The 17,254-nt window shown below is 44.6% G+C and overlaps 3 protein-coding genes across 4 annotated transcripts; 1 reads left to right on the forward strand and 2 right to left on the reverse strand.

Annotated features, from left to right (window-relative positions):
• Positions 1-1,224: 1,224 nt before the first annotated feature.
• On the reverse strand, positions 1,225-7,969 carry LOC142950570 (protein Wnt-7a). The gene is made up of 4 exons (XM_076092145.1): positions 7,899-7,969; positions 7,085-7,311; positions 4,200-4,471; positions 1,225-1,883 (listed from the first exon to the last, which is right to left on the reverse strand). Exons 1-4 carry the CDS (start codon positions 7,967-7,969, stop codon positions 1,401-1,403), a joined length of 1,053 nt encoding a protein of 350 aa, XP_075948260.1. The 3' UTR covers positions 1,225-1,400.
• A 990-nt stretch (positions 7,970-8,959) lies between these two features.
• Positions 8,960-15,970, forward strand: fbxw12 (F-box and WD repeat domain containing 12). 2 transcript variants are annotated; one of them, XR_012956172.1, is made up of 11 exons: positions 8,960-9,137; positions 9,226-9,263; positions 9,558-9,724; positions 9,812-9,936; positions 10,260-10,466; positions 10,553-10,717; positions 10,862-11,072; positions 11,674-11,855; positions 11,953-12,083; positions 12,181-13,350; positions 14,133-15,970. XR_012956172.1 is itself a non-coding variant. In XM_076099856.1 (10 exons), exons 1-10 carry the CDS (start codon positions 9,039-9,041, stop codon positions 12,278-12,280), a joined length of 1,425 nt encoding a protein of 474 aa, XP_075955971.1. In that variant the 5' UTR covers positions 8,960-9,038; the 3' UTR covers positions 12,281-15,970. The 2 variants fall into 2 exon arrangements, 1 of the variants encoding a protein (XP_075955971.1); XM_076099856.1 differs by having other exon boundaries at positions 12,181-15,970.
• On the reverse strand, positions 12,811-16,260 carry ptpdc1b (protein tyrosine phosphatase domain containing 1b). The gene is given in 9 exon segments (XM_076090332.1): positions 12,811-12,918; positions 13,025-13,159; positions 13,161-13,415; positions 14,088-15,106; positions 15,199-15,336; positions 15,413-15,531; positions 15,630-15,710; positions 15,812-15,977; positions 16,254-16,260. Coding segments are annotated over 9 exon segments (2,028 nt in total).
• Between the last annotated feature and the right edge of the window lie 994 nt (positions 16,261-17,254).

Consider the following 17,254-nt stretch of genomic DNA (forward strand, 5'->3'; position numbering starts at 1 on the left):
TCGTTTGAAAGTGTAAGTAATTACTCGGTTAACGGTTAATTCATACCTATAGAATGACCAATTGAGGAAATTTATTGTCATAAAAGTTCAATAGCTTGACTGGTTTATGGCAAGAAAATGTTAAAGTCGATATTCCTTTTGCTCAATTTCAATCGCCATTTCTATCTCGCCATTTACAACACATCACAACTGTTCTCCGTTGGTCTTTTTCTTTATGGCATTCCCATCTGTTCTTTTGCCACGATCAGAGTGAGACTTGCATGTATGAGGAAGCAATAATGGGAATCACGTCTTGTTAGTGTTATTCTGCTCCTGTATTCCATCAGTAGTAGTCATGAAACGCAGTAAACACAGATGTTTGAACACAGACACAAATGAACAGCTTCTATCACTTACAATATACAACTATGGCAGTGACAGCAGGGGCCAACTTACATATATCAGCTTTTTTTTTCCACAGGGACTTAAAAACGGGTCTCAGAACTTGACATTGAATATGCAAAAGATATAAATAAGACATTCATATAAAAATAGGCTTTTACAAAATATACTCTCTGAACCAATATTTACCAAAATGGAAGTGGAAAATGTGCCTGTGTTTTTGATCGGCGAATAAGTCCTGTTGAGCTAAATCAGCTTGACGTAGGCGATGCCACTGAAGGCAGTCAGTAGAGCGTACAGCCTTTGACCTCAACAAGTGGGATTCTCCAGACTAGCAGCAAACAGAGGGGAAGACAAGGTCAGGAGGTCAATGTGAGCGGCCTACAGCGGTTTCATCTGGAGCAACATTATTCTAAAACACATTATTATTCCAGGCAAATTCAAATCCAGTGTGTTAACAAGAGTGTGGACAGGTTTTTATCGCCTTAATAAACTAAAACCCAACATTTAGTTATCCATAATGGATGAATCAGTAGTTTGTTTTTATAGAATAAATTAATATTAATTATTTTCATTCTCTACATACAGTATGTTAAATATTCCAAATGGCCAAGTGTCATTTCATCTGAGCACAGTGCGAGAACTACAGCAGAGTGTCCTGCCCAGCGATCACGTCCACCACAATTCATTTGCATTGGCAAAGTCCATTTCCTAAATGTCCATATAGCTTAAATTTTTTTTGATGTTTGGCACCCCATCCCACGTGCCAGGGTACAGTTTTTTTTTTTTTCTCTTAACGGTGTCACTTTTTCGACATCAGTCCAAGAAGAGGGGTGAGGAGCTTTGTGTGCAAAAGAATCACGACGCCCCGTCTTCAGCTTCCTGTATACACGGCACAGTAGTTCCTCCTCATGTATGAAAAGACTGCGAGAACAGCCTTCATGCAAAAGTTCCAGTTTGTCCGTGAACACAAGAACTCACACACGTCTCATCACACACACGCCATCCAATAAATACTCTCATTTGCATGTGTACACCTCTGTCCTCTCGCTGCAGGTGTTGCACTTGACATGGCAGCACCACAGGAACTTGCAGTTGCACTGCCAGACGCGGGAGTACTGGTGCGTGTTGTACCCGCGGCCGCAGCACATCAAGTCGCAGCCGCTGATGTGCTGCATCATCGTCTTGTTGCACACCCTGCCCTGTGTCCCCAAGCTCCCCGTCACGTGGTCCGCCTCGCAGTAGTTGGGCGACTTGTCTATGTACACCAGGTCCGTGTCCATGGGCTTGCGGTAAGAGTAAGGCTTCTTGATCTTGAGGAATTTAGGGCGCTTGTTGCGGCTGGCTTTGATTGGCTCCACGTGCACGGCGTGGGCATACTTCTCCTTGAGAATGTAGCCGAGCTCGCGGAACTTGGGAAGTGTAGTCCAGCAGGTTTTGGTGGTGCAGGAGCCCGAGACGCCGTGACACTTGCATTCCAGTCGCATGCTCTTCTCCAGGACCTAGACACAGAAAAACAACTTAGTAACGTCGTAACAACCGGCAACTGTGAAAACACTCCAATGATGAGTGATAAATACAGTTTGGTGATAGATTAATAACAGCCGGACTGGATTATTAAAACCAATTACCATGCAGTTTACTATAACAATGATTTTACCTGCTAAACAAATTGCGTTATATTTCAATGAATTTTTTTTGGAACCCCCGGTGGATTTCAAACTGTCAATTCGCATTTCAACTCCTGCACCTCGAGACAAATGTGCAACTTAATAACAACGTGACTGACAAATACACTGTGGTTGGGGATTAAATACGGCCCCGCCGCATAGCTGTGTGATACCGTACACACAGAAGCCAAAATAATGTATCAGATTTCAGGCTCTGTGTGTGTAGTTACCACACACAGCACACAAATGTCAAGAGTGACTGTACAAGGCGCCGAGTGACTAGGATTACTGCTAAACCCTGAGCTGATGACAATGAGAAGTGCCATTGACTGCAACTGGAATTTCCTTTAGCAACAAGGTCAATTGCAATTTCCTTTTGTTTAAAATGCTCCGGAGTTCTGTATGCGATATGGTCTCCCGAAGCTGTTGACGAGATATTTATGCGTCTGTGTTCTTGGCAAGTAAACTGTAAAACACAGACGTGTGAACAAGAACCAAGGACAACAAGGTTTCCCTTGAGCAAACCGCTTCATAAAACTCTGGGCTTCAACTCGCTAAACCATCAGTTGTTCCGTGACCAACACTTGTGACAGCCTTTGTCTGGACGTCTTCGACCCGGGGAGCTGTGAGCGGCGCTCCTGCTCGGTGTCACCGCTTTTGATTAGCATAAATAAAGGAGGGGGGGGGGGGGGACTAACAAACAACAGAGAGGCCTTTTTATTAGCAGAAAAGAAGAAGTAGCAAAGTTGTGAATCCACCAGTACAGTCTATTTTCACCCCTGGGAGGCAATTTAGCTGTCCAAATAAGCCAATTGGAATTCATGGTGCTGAGACGCACGTAGGAGATGGTCTCTGCGGAAGGAGGCTTTTCAGCCGGCGTGGGGATGGACGTGTTGGTTGTGTGAATCAGGCTATTTGGCCCAGTGAGACACAGAGAGAGAGAGAGAGGGGGATATGAGTAAACCTGGGCAAAGCTGCTTCTCTATTCTTGACAAACACCAACCTCACTTTGACTGTTTGACACATTATTCCACTCAATCTCTAACCTCTAGACTGACTGGAGTCTCTTTGTCACTCTGCAGCGCTCTGCAGCCATGCATGCAGAAAAGGCATCAAACGAGCAGCTCCACACATCATGACAACCGTCCGGTCCTCATGACGCCGTTGTTGTCGCTCCGTTTTCATAAGGCCCCTTTGCAGTGGGGCTCGACAGTGACTATATACCTTGCCAATTTGCAAGGTATATTAAAATTGATTTTCACTTGATGAAGATCCAATGATTGAATTAAAAATGTGGCATGCAGATGGGGTGCATGTAACTGCACTAACCAAACAGTAACCCCCCCCCCGCCCCCCCCCCCCCCCCGTGGTGCATGTACAAACACATTGCACCTGATTGTAGGTGGGGGTTGCCATGAAAGGTAACTGTGTACCGTCCCAGCTAATGCCTTTTTGTACAGTGTCAATCTGTTTTCCAGTGCATAGATCTGGGTTGTAATCAAACCCTGCCACTTAGACAGCTCTTCCCTTAAAAGCAGCCTTTTATTCCACTGCTTGTTCGGTCTTGGCCCCGCTGCCCAGATCTTTGGCAAGGTTCACCCACACTATACTGTAGCGCTGTCACGATATCAGATTATCACTCCGCGATTAGCGTGGCCAAGAGAATTCGCAATGGTGATTTTATCACGATATCTAGGGGATGTTTTTAGTGCCATCAGTCAAACTCATCTTTAACTTTGTTTATTGTGCATTTTGTCTCTTTTTTGTGTCTAATGAATCACAGTCACAATACAGGAGATAGAGAGAGAGTTTGTGATCACAACTGTACAAAAGAATTGAGAAAGGAAAGAGACGGAAAGGATTTAAGAGGCCCTGGTACATTTACATTATACTATCATATGTTATTATTCGTATATCAATATTTTGTTTTTTAAATATCACGATTATCGGCAATACCGGTAATCGACACCACATCACGGCAAAGACCTTTAGTAGTTACTCAGTTCAGGCTTAAACTAGTTTAGTTTAGTTCACCATCATTTTCAGTCTTTGCTTTATATTCTCTGTGCCTTGATGGGATCAGATTCTGTGATCTGATAAAGTCACTGTGCCGACCAAACAGACGTAACCCTGTTGCTAATCACTTACCTTGCGTCCCACCTCGTTATTATGGAGGTTCATGAGCGTCCTCGCGTTCTGTTTGACCTCCCGGGCGTCGATGAATATTTTGGAGAAGCCCAGGCCGTAGCTGATGTCGGCCGAGCAGCCTCCCCACTTCCAGCCTTGGTCTTTGCTGTAGAAGCCCTGCTTCTCCTTATCACAGCTACAGTCGCTCAGGTTGCCCTGTGTGCAGGCCGCTGTGATGGCGTGGGCCACCCCAGCTGCGATGAGGGCGTAGGTGAACGCAGCCTCCTTGCTACCTATAGCGGGGCAGAGGAAAAAAAAGAGGGGGATGAATAAAATGTTGCAGGAGATTTATTTGTTTTAAATAGAGCATGTCATGGTGTTTTTCCTCCAGTTTAAGGGAAATGCAATAAGTACGTGAGGGGATTTTGAAGATTAATTATTAACAGTATGTGTGCTTATATCACAGTCTGGCTGACATATTCACTCAAGGGCTGCAGTGTTTTGAAACCTGACCTGGAAACTGTCCTGCCCATGAACCAAAATGGCCACCGGGTGGTATAGTCAACAAAGCGGTATGAATAAGAGGGCTGTCGACAAGGAAGGGCTATTGATCCGCTCAGAAACTGTCCCATTCTGTGTAGACTCATAAGGCACTGACATCAGAATCTTCCTCCTGCCTGTTATCTCGACCAAGTCCAGCTAACAAATCATTTACACGCTCGGGGAAATATCGGCAAATAACTAAAGGCTAATCTGACAGGACTCATACAGACCGATCCTGCAGCAAAGATCTCCAGTCAAATAAGGAGCCGAGAAAAAAAACACAATCGTGATATTCACAGCTTTATATAATGCTAACTAAGCAATATATATTCCCCTTCTGAGCCAATGTGAAACAGCCCATAATGTAATATTCATATCCTTGATCAACAAGTAGCATATTCTAATTCCCAACAGGAAACTCCTGGTTATAACACCCAGCATACCTATGTGTACATAAACTCCTCGTGTCTTTGTTCAAAACAAACATCATACCTACTCTGTGCTTCCTCCTGCCACCCGGTTCACTATGTAGAGCTGCCATGTTTTTGATAAACATCTTGGATGTGTGCCCTTGCCATTGGGGAAAAAAAACAAAAAAAAAAAAACTCATATTGAGGCATCAATTATGTGGACGTTTTTATAGACTTGATGGGCACTGAGCCAAAAAAGAAGGTGTGTCTGTCAGTTCTGACTGCACCGTTGTTAATTTTTCCCCTTGCACTTCTGAGTGCATGAGTTCACCGCACAAGGGATGGTATGAATTCCTCCTCACCTTGTAATGAGAGGTGGAGCATATTAAAACGAGAGAGGACGGAAAAAAGCCTGGTTAAGCTGAACTAGATGTGCCAGTTCGCTGTTCTTTCTGCCATGTTTGTTTCTCTTTCATCCCTCTCTCAGCCTCTGTATATGCACCCATAACCTCGCACAGCTTAGTGTAACTACAAAGTTCGAGTGCAAACACAGCTGAGGCCTAAAATGGCTCAAAGCTGATGCACCTTGCATCACCCGTGAGGATTATGTCAGTGCCCGGGTCACTCCTCCTTCGCTTTAAGAACAATTGCGAGCTGCGCAGCTCCGCTCACAGCCTGGGCATCAACAATGGCGTTCATTTACAACCACTGGCCTTCAGACGCTAATCTGATCGGTGAAACCAATCTATTTGGTACGGCTGTCCACGCCGTAGAACTTAAACTCCTGTCTTGGGAACACAAACCCGGGCTGTTGATGAGCTCCAACCACTCATTCATAAAGGAACAGATTGTCAAACACCACTAGAGATAATCCTTTCTCTCAAACAGCTGGTCCAAGCTACTGAGCATTGTGTAAAAGGGTGTTTGGATTCTTTGTTGAACATAAATAGTTCTGGCAGAACTCAAATCTATTTTAATTATTTTAATTTATGTGGTTTTTACAGAGCATCTTCTGTGGTTATCAAGCTCCACTGTCGCCATAAAGGCATCATTACTCAAAATATCATTATAATTCATTAAAAGGAGGTGCTCCTGTGATCGATATCCTCAATATCTTTTACCCACTTTGCAGTTCATAGTAGCCAACAGATGAGCCACAAAACTCCAGCCATAATTTAAGCATCCACTGAGGTTCATCCACTCTTTATCGCAGAATTTCGTCTCAGGAACACCGATTTGAACAAATTTGTTTCTCTAATTTAGTACGCTCAGGTCTTGCTTTCCTCTCGGCTTTGCCCCGCTGTAACTTATACCCGTGGTAAGATCTACGTCCTAACAGTGAGAGCCACAGCACCCATCACTGGACGGGATAAAGACCAGTGAAAATGTGTCTCCGGAGACTCTGCCGGGCTGAAAAGAAAAGGCTGCCAACATTCACGAGAGCTTTGTTACAGTGCTGGCTGCAGATAGCTTTTACAGAAAAACCCCACTCAATGAAGAGGTTGGAGCAAAAACTAGGCCTGATGTAAATGACACTGACTCCTTGAGCTATGGATGCAATAATGCAGGGCAGATGATCATTTAATATGCAGAATAAATTGGTGTTGTCTGGTGCAGGTGTTGACTGGAGATCAAGAGTATCTGCTATTAGATTATATTTTGTGAGACATGTGGGAAAGGATGCACGTCAATGCCATTTTTTTTAATCTTTACAAGGCATCAGGTCATAATTTGACTCTTTGATATAGGCCTCAATCTCGTAATTATTTGTGAATATTAACTATTTTTAAAGGAAAAGCATAAAAGAGCCAGAGATAAAGACTGGGTGCGCATTTTACGCACAATGCGCACACATTACGCATTGAAGTGCAAGGTGTTTGATAAACTGTGTTAACTGCTGGGGGGGGGGGGAGGTTTCAAACCGTGAACAAACGTTAACAGACAGCAACATACCCACTTTCAACTCTTTGCCGAAGACTGTTCTCTCTCCGAGCGCAGAGCAGTTCCAGCGCCCGTTTTTGAACTGAAACTGGCACTCGTTGATGCCCATTTGGGCTCCCTCTCCGATGACGATAATGGCATCGGGGCGACTCTGGCAGATTATCCGCTGTCTGGGGGCCAAACCGGGGATCTTGTTACAGATTATGCTCGCACCTAGGGCCACCACCGACGAGAAGCCACTGTGAATGGAAGATGGATATGACTGAGAACAATTTTTTTTTTCGCCCCATTCTTATATTTTTGGTTTGTTAGTTTGAGTCGTCTTTTTTTTGAGTGTTTGAATAAATATCCAGTTCCACTGTTTTCTTTATTAAATAGTAGCATAGCTGATGGTCACAATCCAACATGAAATGTATTCCTATGGAAAATAAATTAACTCTATTATAATGCATATTAACAGTATATTATCAACAAACGTATCTGTTCCACTTTAGAAGACACATTTGGGCTATGGGGCACAACTAGACTCATTATTTAAGTTAAATAACGTTTTAATTATTATGCCAGTATGCGTTTTACCATAATTTAAAGTCATAATGATGGAAATGGCATGACTGGTAATAATGAAGAGTTGCCACGAGTCTACTTTAGATACATTTACGCTCTTCCCCTAATGTTTTATTATTTATTCATAAAATCACCACAAACATGGAATACAAGGTGCTCACAGATAAAGTCTCAATACCATCCGTCAGTCGCTAAAAGTCCTTTGTGTTCGAGAATAACCTACAACAAACCTAAGAAAAGTCAAATAAGCGCAGCTCACCCAATTTTCAAATAAACAATTCCCAGAGAAAGTAAAACTCTTAGAATCCAGCGTCGTGTTCTCCGACTCATTGCGGCCCCGCTCTCAGTTTCATGCAACGATCTGCAGAGCTGATGAATAACTCGGTTCGCTTATTCTCCGATCGATCACAGCCCACAGGGAACTCCAAAGGAACTCCAAAATGACGAAGAGCATCAAAAAATAGTACGCGCTCAGGAGAGAAAAAACAACCTTTTTTTCTTTTTTACAAATTGCCGGTTAGGTTAGTATCCAAACTCCCTGTACGTGGCCCCCTTTCGCTGGGCCTTCTTGTCATTGCGAGGGTGTCACAGGTAACCCTTGGGGTGAGCAAGTACGATTATGTCTTTCTCACAGTTCCTCTGCTACCCGCAGGTCTTGGCTATATATCTGGCTCATCTATCTGGGGCGTGTTCACAGGAGACATGAGGCCCTGCTGAAGAATCCCGCCAGGGCTGAATCTCAGCACACACACACACAAATATAGACACACGCACCCACGCACACACACACACACTCTCTTGTGCTGTGAATTCACCTTGACTGATTGGGATGGCGTGTTATTAAGTGGGTCAGGACTCATCCCAATGTGAAGCTTATATTTTACGCAGATGTTATCAGTTTTGCTTCACTTGATTTACTCGTATTTTTTCCACACTTGCAAAAAAAAAAAAATGGAGCATTACAAAAAAGTTGCAGATAAAACAATTTATAAATAAAGAGCACTGACTTGTTTTTAATTAGATTCATATTTAGGCTGCCTCATAATAGACTGAATGACATTTTCTTTTCTCCCAGGTCACAGGTGGTTAAGTCACACGTTTAAGATATTGAATACATTTTTTCAGTTACGTTTTTTCATATTCAAAAGTAGAATTCATCCACTTCTCAGTTGTATATCCTGTGCGCGCTACCTGTTGTGCGTCTCTGTCCCGGACATGTCTCCGGATCACCTACCTTTTACAATGGCGACACCTAGTGGCGGAGTGAAGACACTGTAGCCGGGGGAAAAAAGCGAAACAAACCTTCCTTGTCCCTGTATGCTTTCCGTAGTTTGGACCTGTTCGCTGTCACTGTGACGGGAGATAGTTGTTGAGGGGGCGCAACATTATTGATGTCAGTATGGATCTTCATCACCCGCACTTGATCGGTGATTGCCTCATTCATATTTTTACTTTCCTGACTGAGGAGGATTTGATCCGTGCCTCCGCCGTGTGTCAGGTGAGGAGTGTCAACACTTGCGGAAGTAGCTCACGTGCAATAAGAGCTAGCTCATTAAGAACTTTCTGTCTGATTACAATGTTTTCAGGATTGGAATGACGCTGCAGAGACTGCTTGGCTGTGGAGGTGAGACGTGTCTATACTTCCATCTCTGTCTTATGAATTTAAACTTTGTTAAAGTGGCAGTGTCCAACATTTTCATTTAAATAAATCTCTGTTAAGTCATTGCTGTAGTCAAAGGGGTTCACAATGGCTCACTGATGAAAGTAGATATAAATATACTGAATTGTGAGTATCCTAGACCAGATTCTCCTGCTGTCATTGATGGTATCGGGCCGATATCAGTATCTGTGCATGTCTTCTGTGAATAATCTTTCATATCAAAACATTTCTAAATATCCATTTCTGTGGTCTGCTCAGGAGGATGTGTCTGCAGCGCTGGAGTTTCTGTAACCTTGCTGTCTTGGGGAGTGAACGGGTGACTCGCTCGTGGAAGAGATACTTCCTGCGACGTTGCCACTTGGAGACGAAGATGACGAAAGGCAAGTCAGGAGGTTACACCTGCAAAAGCCTGCGAGGACACACAGGTATGCCGTCTCTCTCTCTGGAATCTCCTTTGCATGACTTCATGAAGTCTCTCATCTGATGTTTCCATCTGACATGCTGTCCATCAGGCAGGGTGGTAGGGTTTACATACCTGCAGGGAAATTCAGCTCAGCATCCTGACATCTGGAACAGCAGCTCCACAGTGTGCAGCGCGTCTACCGATGGCACAGTCCGAGCATGGAACATCCAAAATGCAAGTGCCGACACCTTCAGCGTATCATCGTGCATTCTCAGTGCAATCGTGTTAAAGGTGCAGTGTGTAGGATGTGGCGCTTTTTGCAAATTCTACACACTGTTCCTTTAAGTATCAATGCTTGTTTGGAGGCACAGAGTTTGATTGTATGACCTCTGTGCAGTATTTACAGACGATGCTCAAGAAAACAGTCACATCCCACTGCAATGCAAACTGATTTCCCCCGATAGTTTCCTCTCCTTGGTTGAAAGTGAGCAAGCTACTGGAATAAATGTCGTCCCCCCCGAGGCATTAAGCTCACGTTGCACCTTTGTTTCTCTCAGGGTGAACTCCTGTGGTGCAGTCCCGTGCAGGGGCCTTTAACAGCGATTGTGAGTGATGAACAGCATGAAGTGGTGATCACGGCCGACTCCACAGGCCTCATCAAGACCTGGCGAGGTCGGACCGGCCAGGAGGTGGCCTCCTTCTCTACTGGATCTCCACGCTGTACATTACTTCAGTACAACATCAACAACAACTGGTTTCTGACTGTAAGTAACTTCAGAGTTTCTGTATAATATTAAAGCATTTTATTCATAGTAAAGTAACATGTGCTGCTCATCATATTCTCCTCCAGGTTGGGACCAGTCAGGGATCTGTGTGCACACTAGCTGACTCAGCTTTGACTAGAAAGTCCAGCGTGATGGTGTGCGACAGCTTTAATGTCAACACATTACTGGTTTCACCGGACAAGAAATGGATCACTGCTGGAAACAAGGACAATCTTGATTTAAGTCCAAAGGTATTCATGTGTGTGTTTCCTGCTCCGTTTCCTTTTAACTCATTACCTCATTACCTCATTACCTCATTACCTCATTACCTCGGGGCAAATGTCACAGTCGGAAAGAAACATTTTGTAGATTCATGTTGTTTGGTTTGTTGGCAGGTGATTTACGCTGAGAGTTTGACCTCGCCGTCTGAGGACGAGGACCCTCTGTGCCAGTCTGTGCCAGTCACTGGGTGCCAGGCTGCTGTCTTCATACCCACCCAGCCTGCCAGACTGGCCATCATCCACCACAACGAGCGGCCAAACAACAAAGCCCTCACTGTCTTCGATGTCAGCATTAAAAAGACTAAGTACAAGTCAGAGATCCAGGGTGAGGACTGGGATATGTGCCTGTTGACTCTGATATGCTTTGAATGTGCTACTGAATCTCATATTAGCCATTAGAAATGTTGCAGCTGGTGAATCATTGTAGGAAAACCCACCATTAACTAAGCAGCTGGTACAAATACTGTTCGATTTTCTAACACATCTACAGTGGAATTTAAAGGTTCCACATTGTAAAAAGTAAGATTTGCATGCTTATTATTAAGCAGGTCTAAGTGTTTTATAAATACTGTAAAAGTATCGAAAAGCTCACTCCGTGGAGAAACACACACATCCCGTATTCAGACGCTGTGCCTTTAAACGAGCAGTCAGGATTTCCATACGCTGTGATGTCACAATTATTTAATATATAGACCATTTTAAACATAACTATTCTAAATGTGTCCCAGTTTATTTCATGTTGCAGTGCGTAATATCTTAGGACTTGCAGGTAAATATGAATTGAGAATATATAAGATAAACTGGTTGTAAGCTTAATATCCCATAATATATCCTGAAATCTATATTTTAGGGGTTTAAAAAGTAGATTGTCTTTCCCTGAATATTGTTGTTGGCTTGTGCTGGTATGATTTTGAGTCTCATCTTAGTCCAGCAGGTGGAGTCCTTCCCCTTGACACTCAACCAACGGTCCTCACACATCCATCTAGCGGCCAAGGACAGCAACTGCCTGGTGATGGCCGCTGGTCAGGAGCTGTGGGTCTACTCTCTGAAAGGAGCCCTGCTCGCCAGCTTTAAGGAGCACACTATGCCCATCTCTTCTATGTGTGTGGTGGGTTCTTTTCTCATTTGGACTTTAAAAAGAGATAAATCCCGACACACACCAGCTGTGTGAAAAGAGCCAAGTATAAATGTCCTCATGTTTACAGGATAGCTTTCGTGTGGTGACGGCATCTCAGGACCTCTCCTTACGAGTGCTGACATGGAGGAATGACCGAGACCAGGGGCTGACCCTGGAGAGCCGATACCACCTCCTGGGAGGCTCTCACACAGTGTCCAGGTACGGTTCTCTGTATCAACAATCAGCCGAGTCAATGCAACAGCCTGAATACAGGTATTTCCTAATTCTTCTTACGCTTCGTATGCCTGTTTTCTAGGGGGTTCACTCACGTCGCCTGTGACTACTCGAGCGTTGTGGCCTCAGCAGAAGGGAAAGACGGGAAAGACGTCTTAAAGGCGTATTCCTTCACCTCCTGAGCCTACAAGTAGTTCGCACGACCCACTGGAAGGAGGAACGTTTGCTTTTATTATGAACTGTTCATCATATGTGCAGACAATCGGGTGTTCTTTAGTTTGTCTACATTTACAGAAAACAGAATGTAAGACTTGTTACCGATGAGAAACTCTATGTTATGGGAAAGGCATTTAAACACTGTGAAAAGAGTCTGTAAGGATATAAGGGGGGATACTGTTCTTTTAAAGCTGAGGTATGTTGAATATGTTATATATATATATATATATCTTAAGGCGTAACGTTTGCAAAATACATTATATTATACGTTACCTCCACTCACTACTGAGGCAAGAAAATACTGAGGCGTGTTAGTTATGTAATAATTAAAATAATCTACATCTCTATACAGCCCAAATCTACAAAAAATGGAAATCTTGCAAAAGTTACAACATATTAAATAATTCTGTCACAAGGCACAAAAGCATCCTTTTCCTCTCTCATGCCTCCACATGGAGGTACAGGCAGTGCTCCACATATACATGACAGGTAGTGCCTACATCCCCGCGTCGATGGCCAAACATCTCATGCCCTCGAGGACGCTCCGCAGGGCCGCAGTCATGGACTCGTACACTTTGCTTCCGTCCTCCGAGTTGTTTCCCACCTGCTCAAAAGCAAACAAGGCTCCCAAGTTGTTGAAACAAAACCAATGGCAAAGAATTTAATTGTTGAGATGAATCACAAATAATTGGGTGTGTTGATTTTCTCACCCAGGTGAAAGCCTTGATTGTCCGATTCAGGAAAGCGTTCTCCACCTCTTCTGGTATCGCCAGCATGTGAGCCATACAGTCTAGTATGCACGTCAGTGTTTGCTGAGAGGCCTGGGAAGAGATGAACACGAGGGTTTAAAGGGAGCGTCGCAGTCCAGGCGATTCTTCGTCGCACTGCCGTTTGATTAAAAGTGCAATCGGCACAGAACGCACTGACCTGGTCCAGAGAGTTGAGGACGGTTTTAGCGTCGCCGTTCAGGGCTTTGGCTTCCTGGACGGAGATGACCGGCTCTTTGAGCTGCTCCAGCCACGCCCACATGAGCCCGGTGAGGATGAAGGGATCCCGCTCCATGAACAGCCTTTCCCAGCCACCGCCTTGGTTCAGTTCTGCCTGCGCACATTCAGGCAGTCGTGTTGTTAGACCCTGTCTGTCTGCATTTGACTGAGGCAACTTATTGAGACACCTTCAGTTAGAATATACCTGTCCTTATAGCATCTTTGGAATTATCATTTTTATACTACCTGCAGGAGTCAATTTGTGTGGGTTGTTGTACTTTAGTTTTACTCCTTTGTTGTTTAGTAAATGTGATAAGGTAGCACATCCCAGATTTCAAAATCAAGGAGGACAAAATATTAGCATTTCATCTGTTTAGTTCGCTTCTTCGGAGTGTTTTTAAGTACACAGATTCACAGACTCCGTTCCCGTGGCTCTAGATATAGGAACCAATCACAAGCATATCGTTAAATCTGATCTAAACCCCATTACATACTGTACTGGGCTCCACAAAACACTGTTTCTGGCCATCGTTGGTTCACTGTTAAGATAATACACTAGATGGGACACTTGAGTAAACCTTATTCATTTGTAATTATAGGAGATGATCCTATATCACTTTCTTGTTTGTCATGCAGAAAGAAAATCAACTCAAAATAAAATGTCAGGGGAAGGCACTAGTGTGCACACGATAACATTAAAGTCTTTGTGATGGACAAATTCAAGTATTTATATGATTTTGGACGCATTTCTACACATGCTGCCACATCACTGGTATAGGTCAGTTACCTGCCAGGCCAAGACTTTGTTCTTGTGCTCTTTTTCCCCATCAAGAGAAAGGTCCACTGCCAGGGCCTGAGCCACTAGAAGCCTCCTGGCGTCCAGGGACAACTCTGTCTGCAGGGTGATGAAGGGCACCTCTGAATGCTCCTCTTCTCCATCTCGAGGCTTCATCCCATTCATCTCTAACTTCCTCCTCTGCTCTGCCTTCCACCTGGACAACATCGCACCGTATTTGGGGGATTCATTGTTTGTGAAGGACTCGCTATGTTGGATGGTTTTCTGCTGCATCTTCTTCAGCAGACTGGACCCGCCTCTCTGGTTTTCTATGTTCTTCATTTCCCAGAGCGACCCCGATGAGCCGTGTGAAACGATGGCTGTGTTGCTTTTCCAACCTTGACGCTGGGCGGCAGGGTGCGTGGCCTCGGGCGGGGAAATGGACATTTCGACCTTGCTCTGCGACATGGAGCCCAGAGGTTGCGTGAGAAGGCTGAGCTGTGAGCCCAGCCGTCTCAAGTCTGACTCGCTGTAGCTCAGACTTTTGCGGTGGTAGAAGATGGGCGGCTCGTGGAAATGTCTGGGCAATGTGGGCGCGCCTGGTAAGCGGGGCTCCTTTGCAAATATCTCCGGGCCCATCTTCTCAATGTAGCTGAGAGTCATCTCTATGTCGTGGCTATCGGGCGCCTCCAGAATGTCTTCCTCAATCACCTGGCGGTTCTCCGCAATGTCCAACAGCAGCCTGGACACCAGCTGGACAATCTTTGGTAGGTGCCTCAGCTCCTTCCTCTCGTAGCCGTGCAGTATGTGTCTCTGGCGGTTCAGGTACTGGGACAGGGTGACCGGGTTGAATCGAGGCTCAGCGTGGGAGAACACGCTCCTCAAAGGGGCGAGGAACTGGACGAAATCTCTGACGCAACGCAGCTGACCCCGGGTCTGGATGGAGTTGGGGCGTTTAGCGCGAACGCACAAAATAGCCTGGTTAGCAGTCAACCTGGTTGCATAGGCCAAGAAACATGCTAACAGCACACCTGCAGGGCAGAAAGGGGAAACCCTTCATTGCGTGTCACGTGGTTCAGATTGAAAGACCAGACCACAACAACAATCCCTCACAAATCTCTACCTGTTCTGCCCAGACCAGCGTGACAGTGGACCGCTATCTTTCCCTCCTGCAGTGCGAAGGCCATGACCTTCACCATGTCCAGCACCGTGGTGAGGTTGGCCACCCCATAGTCACTCCAGCCAAAATTGTAGAAATAGACTGAAATGGCGAGATGTTTTTAGTGAAAAAAAACAATACACATGTATCAAGGATTATTGCATAAAGATGCACGTACTGTTGTTTTCCATGAAGACCTCTGGGCGGTAAGAGAAGCCGCTCTCTGGCTCCAGAGGGTTCCCGCAGCTGGCATGTTCACCAGGTATCTGTAGGTTGATCACTGTTTTAATACCATTCCTTGACACAGATAGAGACATCAACGGTTGATTATTCTCATTCTCAGGCGCTGTGTTTTTCTTAGTCAGGTGGCTGCGTGAAAGCAAAGTTGCGTATACCGTCTGAATTGGTCGATGATGTTGTACTTCTCAATGATTTCTGTTGAGGGTCTGGACATAGCGAGAAGATGATCAGAAACCCTGAAAACAATAACAAAAAGGTCAGCGGGGTGTACTGATACTGAAATCATTTGACATGTTTTGTTGTACTATCGCAACGAAGGAAGAAAAAGCATGCGTACCAGGACGAGTAGAGGCCTTTTATGGCCTGTTCTTTATCACTCCAGTAACTTGGGTTGTCATACTTGCAGGCTTGCCCTCCACAGCTGATTGAGCATTGCATGTGTCCGGGAATGACATAACGTATAGCTTCTCCTACCAGTGTGTACCTCGCCCTGGGGGCTCTGACTGGAGTTAATACAGGGAGGGGGAGAAGAGGGGGGAAAAAAACGTGATTTTACACAAAGCTTGAATCTACAATTGTACGTAATTTAATTGCCCTGTTTATTGTATTTGATTTGCCCTCCAAAATCGAACTGAAGCTATTAGACGAGTGGTTTCTCAGCAGGGTGATATTAAGTAGTGCAGCACTGAGACGCCACCATATGTAGGTTGGTCTGTAACACCTGAATGATTAAGAACATCTGTGGTTAGTGCTCACTTTAAGAGGTGTCTAATCCTGACCTGGCATTGCAAGTCTGTCATCGGGGCATTACTTTAAAAATAGCCCCTCTTCTGGTGAAATACAAAACTGTAAACTACGGTTGTAGCTGACCACCTAATTGGCTTTTCGTCATTGAAGGAAACTCTTTTATTGGTGCCCAACGACCATCCTCACTTACTGTATTCCATCAGAGCTCCACCTCTTGTCTTTGCATGGAGTTCCATATGAACAGACGCTTAGGCTCACATCCACAGTCATAGCAGAGCCTGGACACACACATGTATCTGCCTTGTTACACTATATGATACATGCCATCATATGCATGCTGTAAACAAGTTGCTGCTGTACAGCTTTACATTAACCATGCAATGCAGTAAGCAGCTTCCTAACGGTCAGGATAATGCCTTTCATGAATATTTTTGGAAGAGAGAAGCACTTTCAAATACAAATTATGATCAAAGATCAACATCTTAAATCATATTCACTCTCATCTGTAAAGCAGACGTACTCCATTTTAAGGGATTGCTCTTCTTAGCTGGTAATTCTACATCACAGTACAAAGCTTGTTGTCATTCTTCAACACAACATATTCAACTTTGGTCTTTCCTTGTTATATAATTCAATCTAACAATAAATGCAACACAATAGAATTAAAAAGAAAACCTGAGTTACCTGTCGTAAGTGAGACGAGATGCCTGTAACCACCATCTACGCACACAAATGCTTCACCGCTGCAGCTGCCAACATTTGTGTCATCAACCTCCACCGCTCTCACGTCGCCCTGTCCCGTCTCCAGCTCTGTGGAAAGTCAATCCTGTGGCCTCGCTTGATTTGATTCGTCTCGGATTATCCCCGCGTGGCCGGGTGGGGCAAAACACAAGACACTCACAGGATCGCCTGTGCTCCTTTTGTGGAGAGCCGTCTATCTCACCGAGGGGGTGACAGATCAAGCATGAGAATAAATTAACCTCAAGAATGTGTTAAAAAGTATTGTAATTCTCTCCATGAACAGGTTTCTGCG

The sequence above is a fragment of the Anarhichas minor genome, unplaced genomic scaffold (assembly GCF_050575085.1).
Source record: "Anarhichas minor isolate MPS153535 unplaced genomic scaffold, ASM5057508v1 ptg000003l, whole genome shotgun sequence".
NCBI classification, from domain to species: domain Eukaryota; kingdom Metazoa; phylum Chordata; class Actinopteri; order Perciformes; family Anarhichadidae; genus Anarhichas; species Anarhichas minor.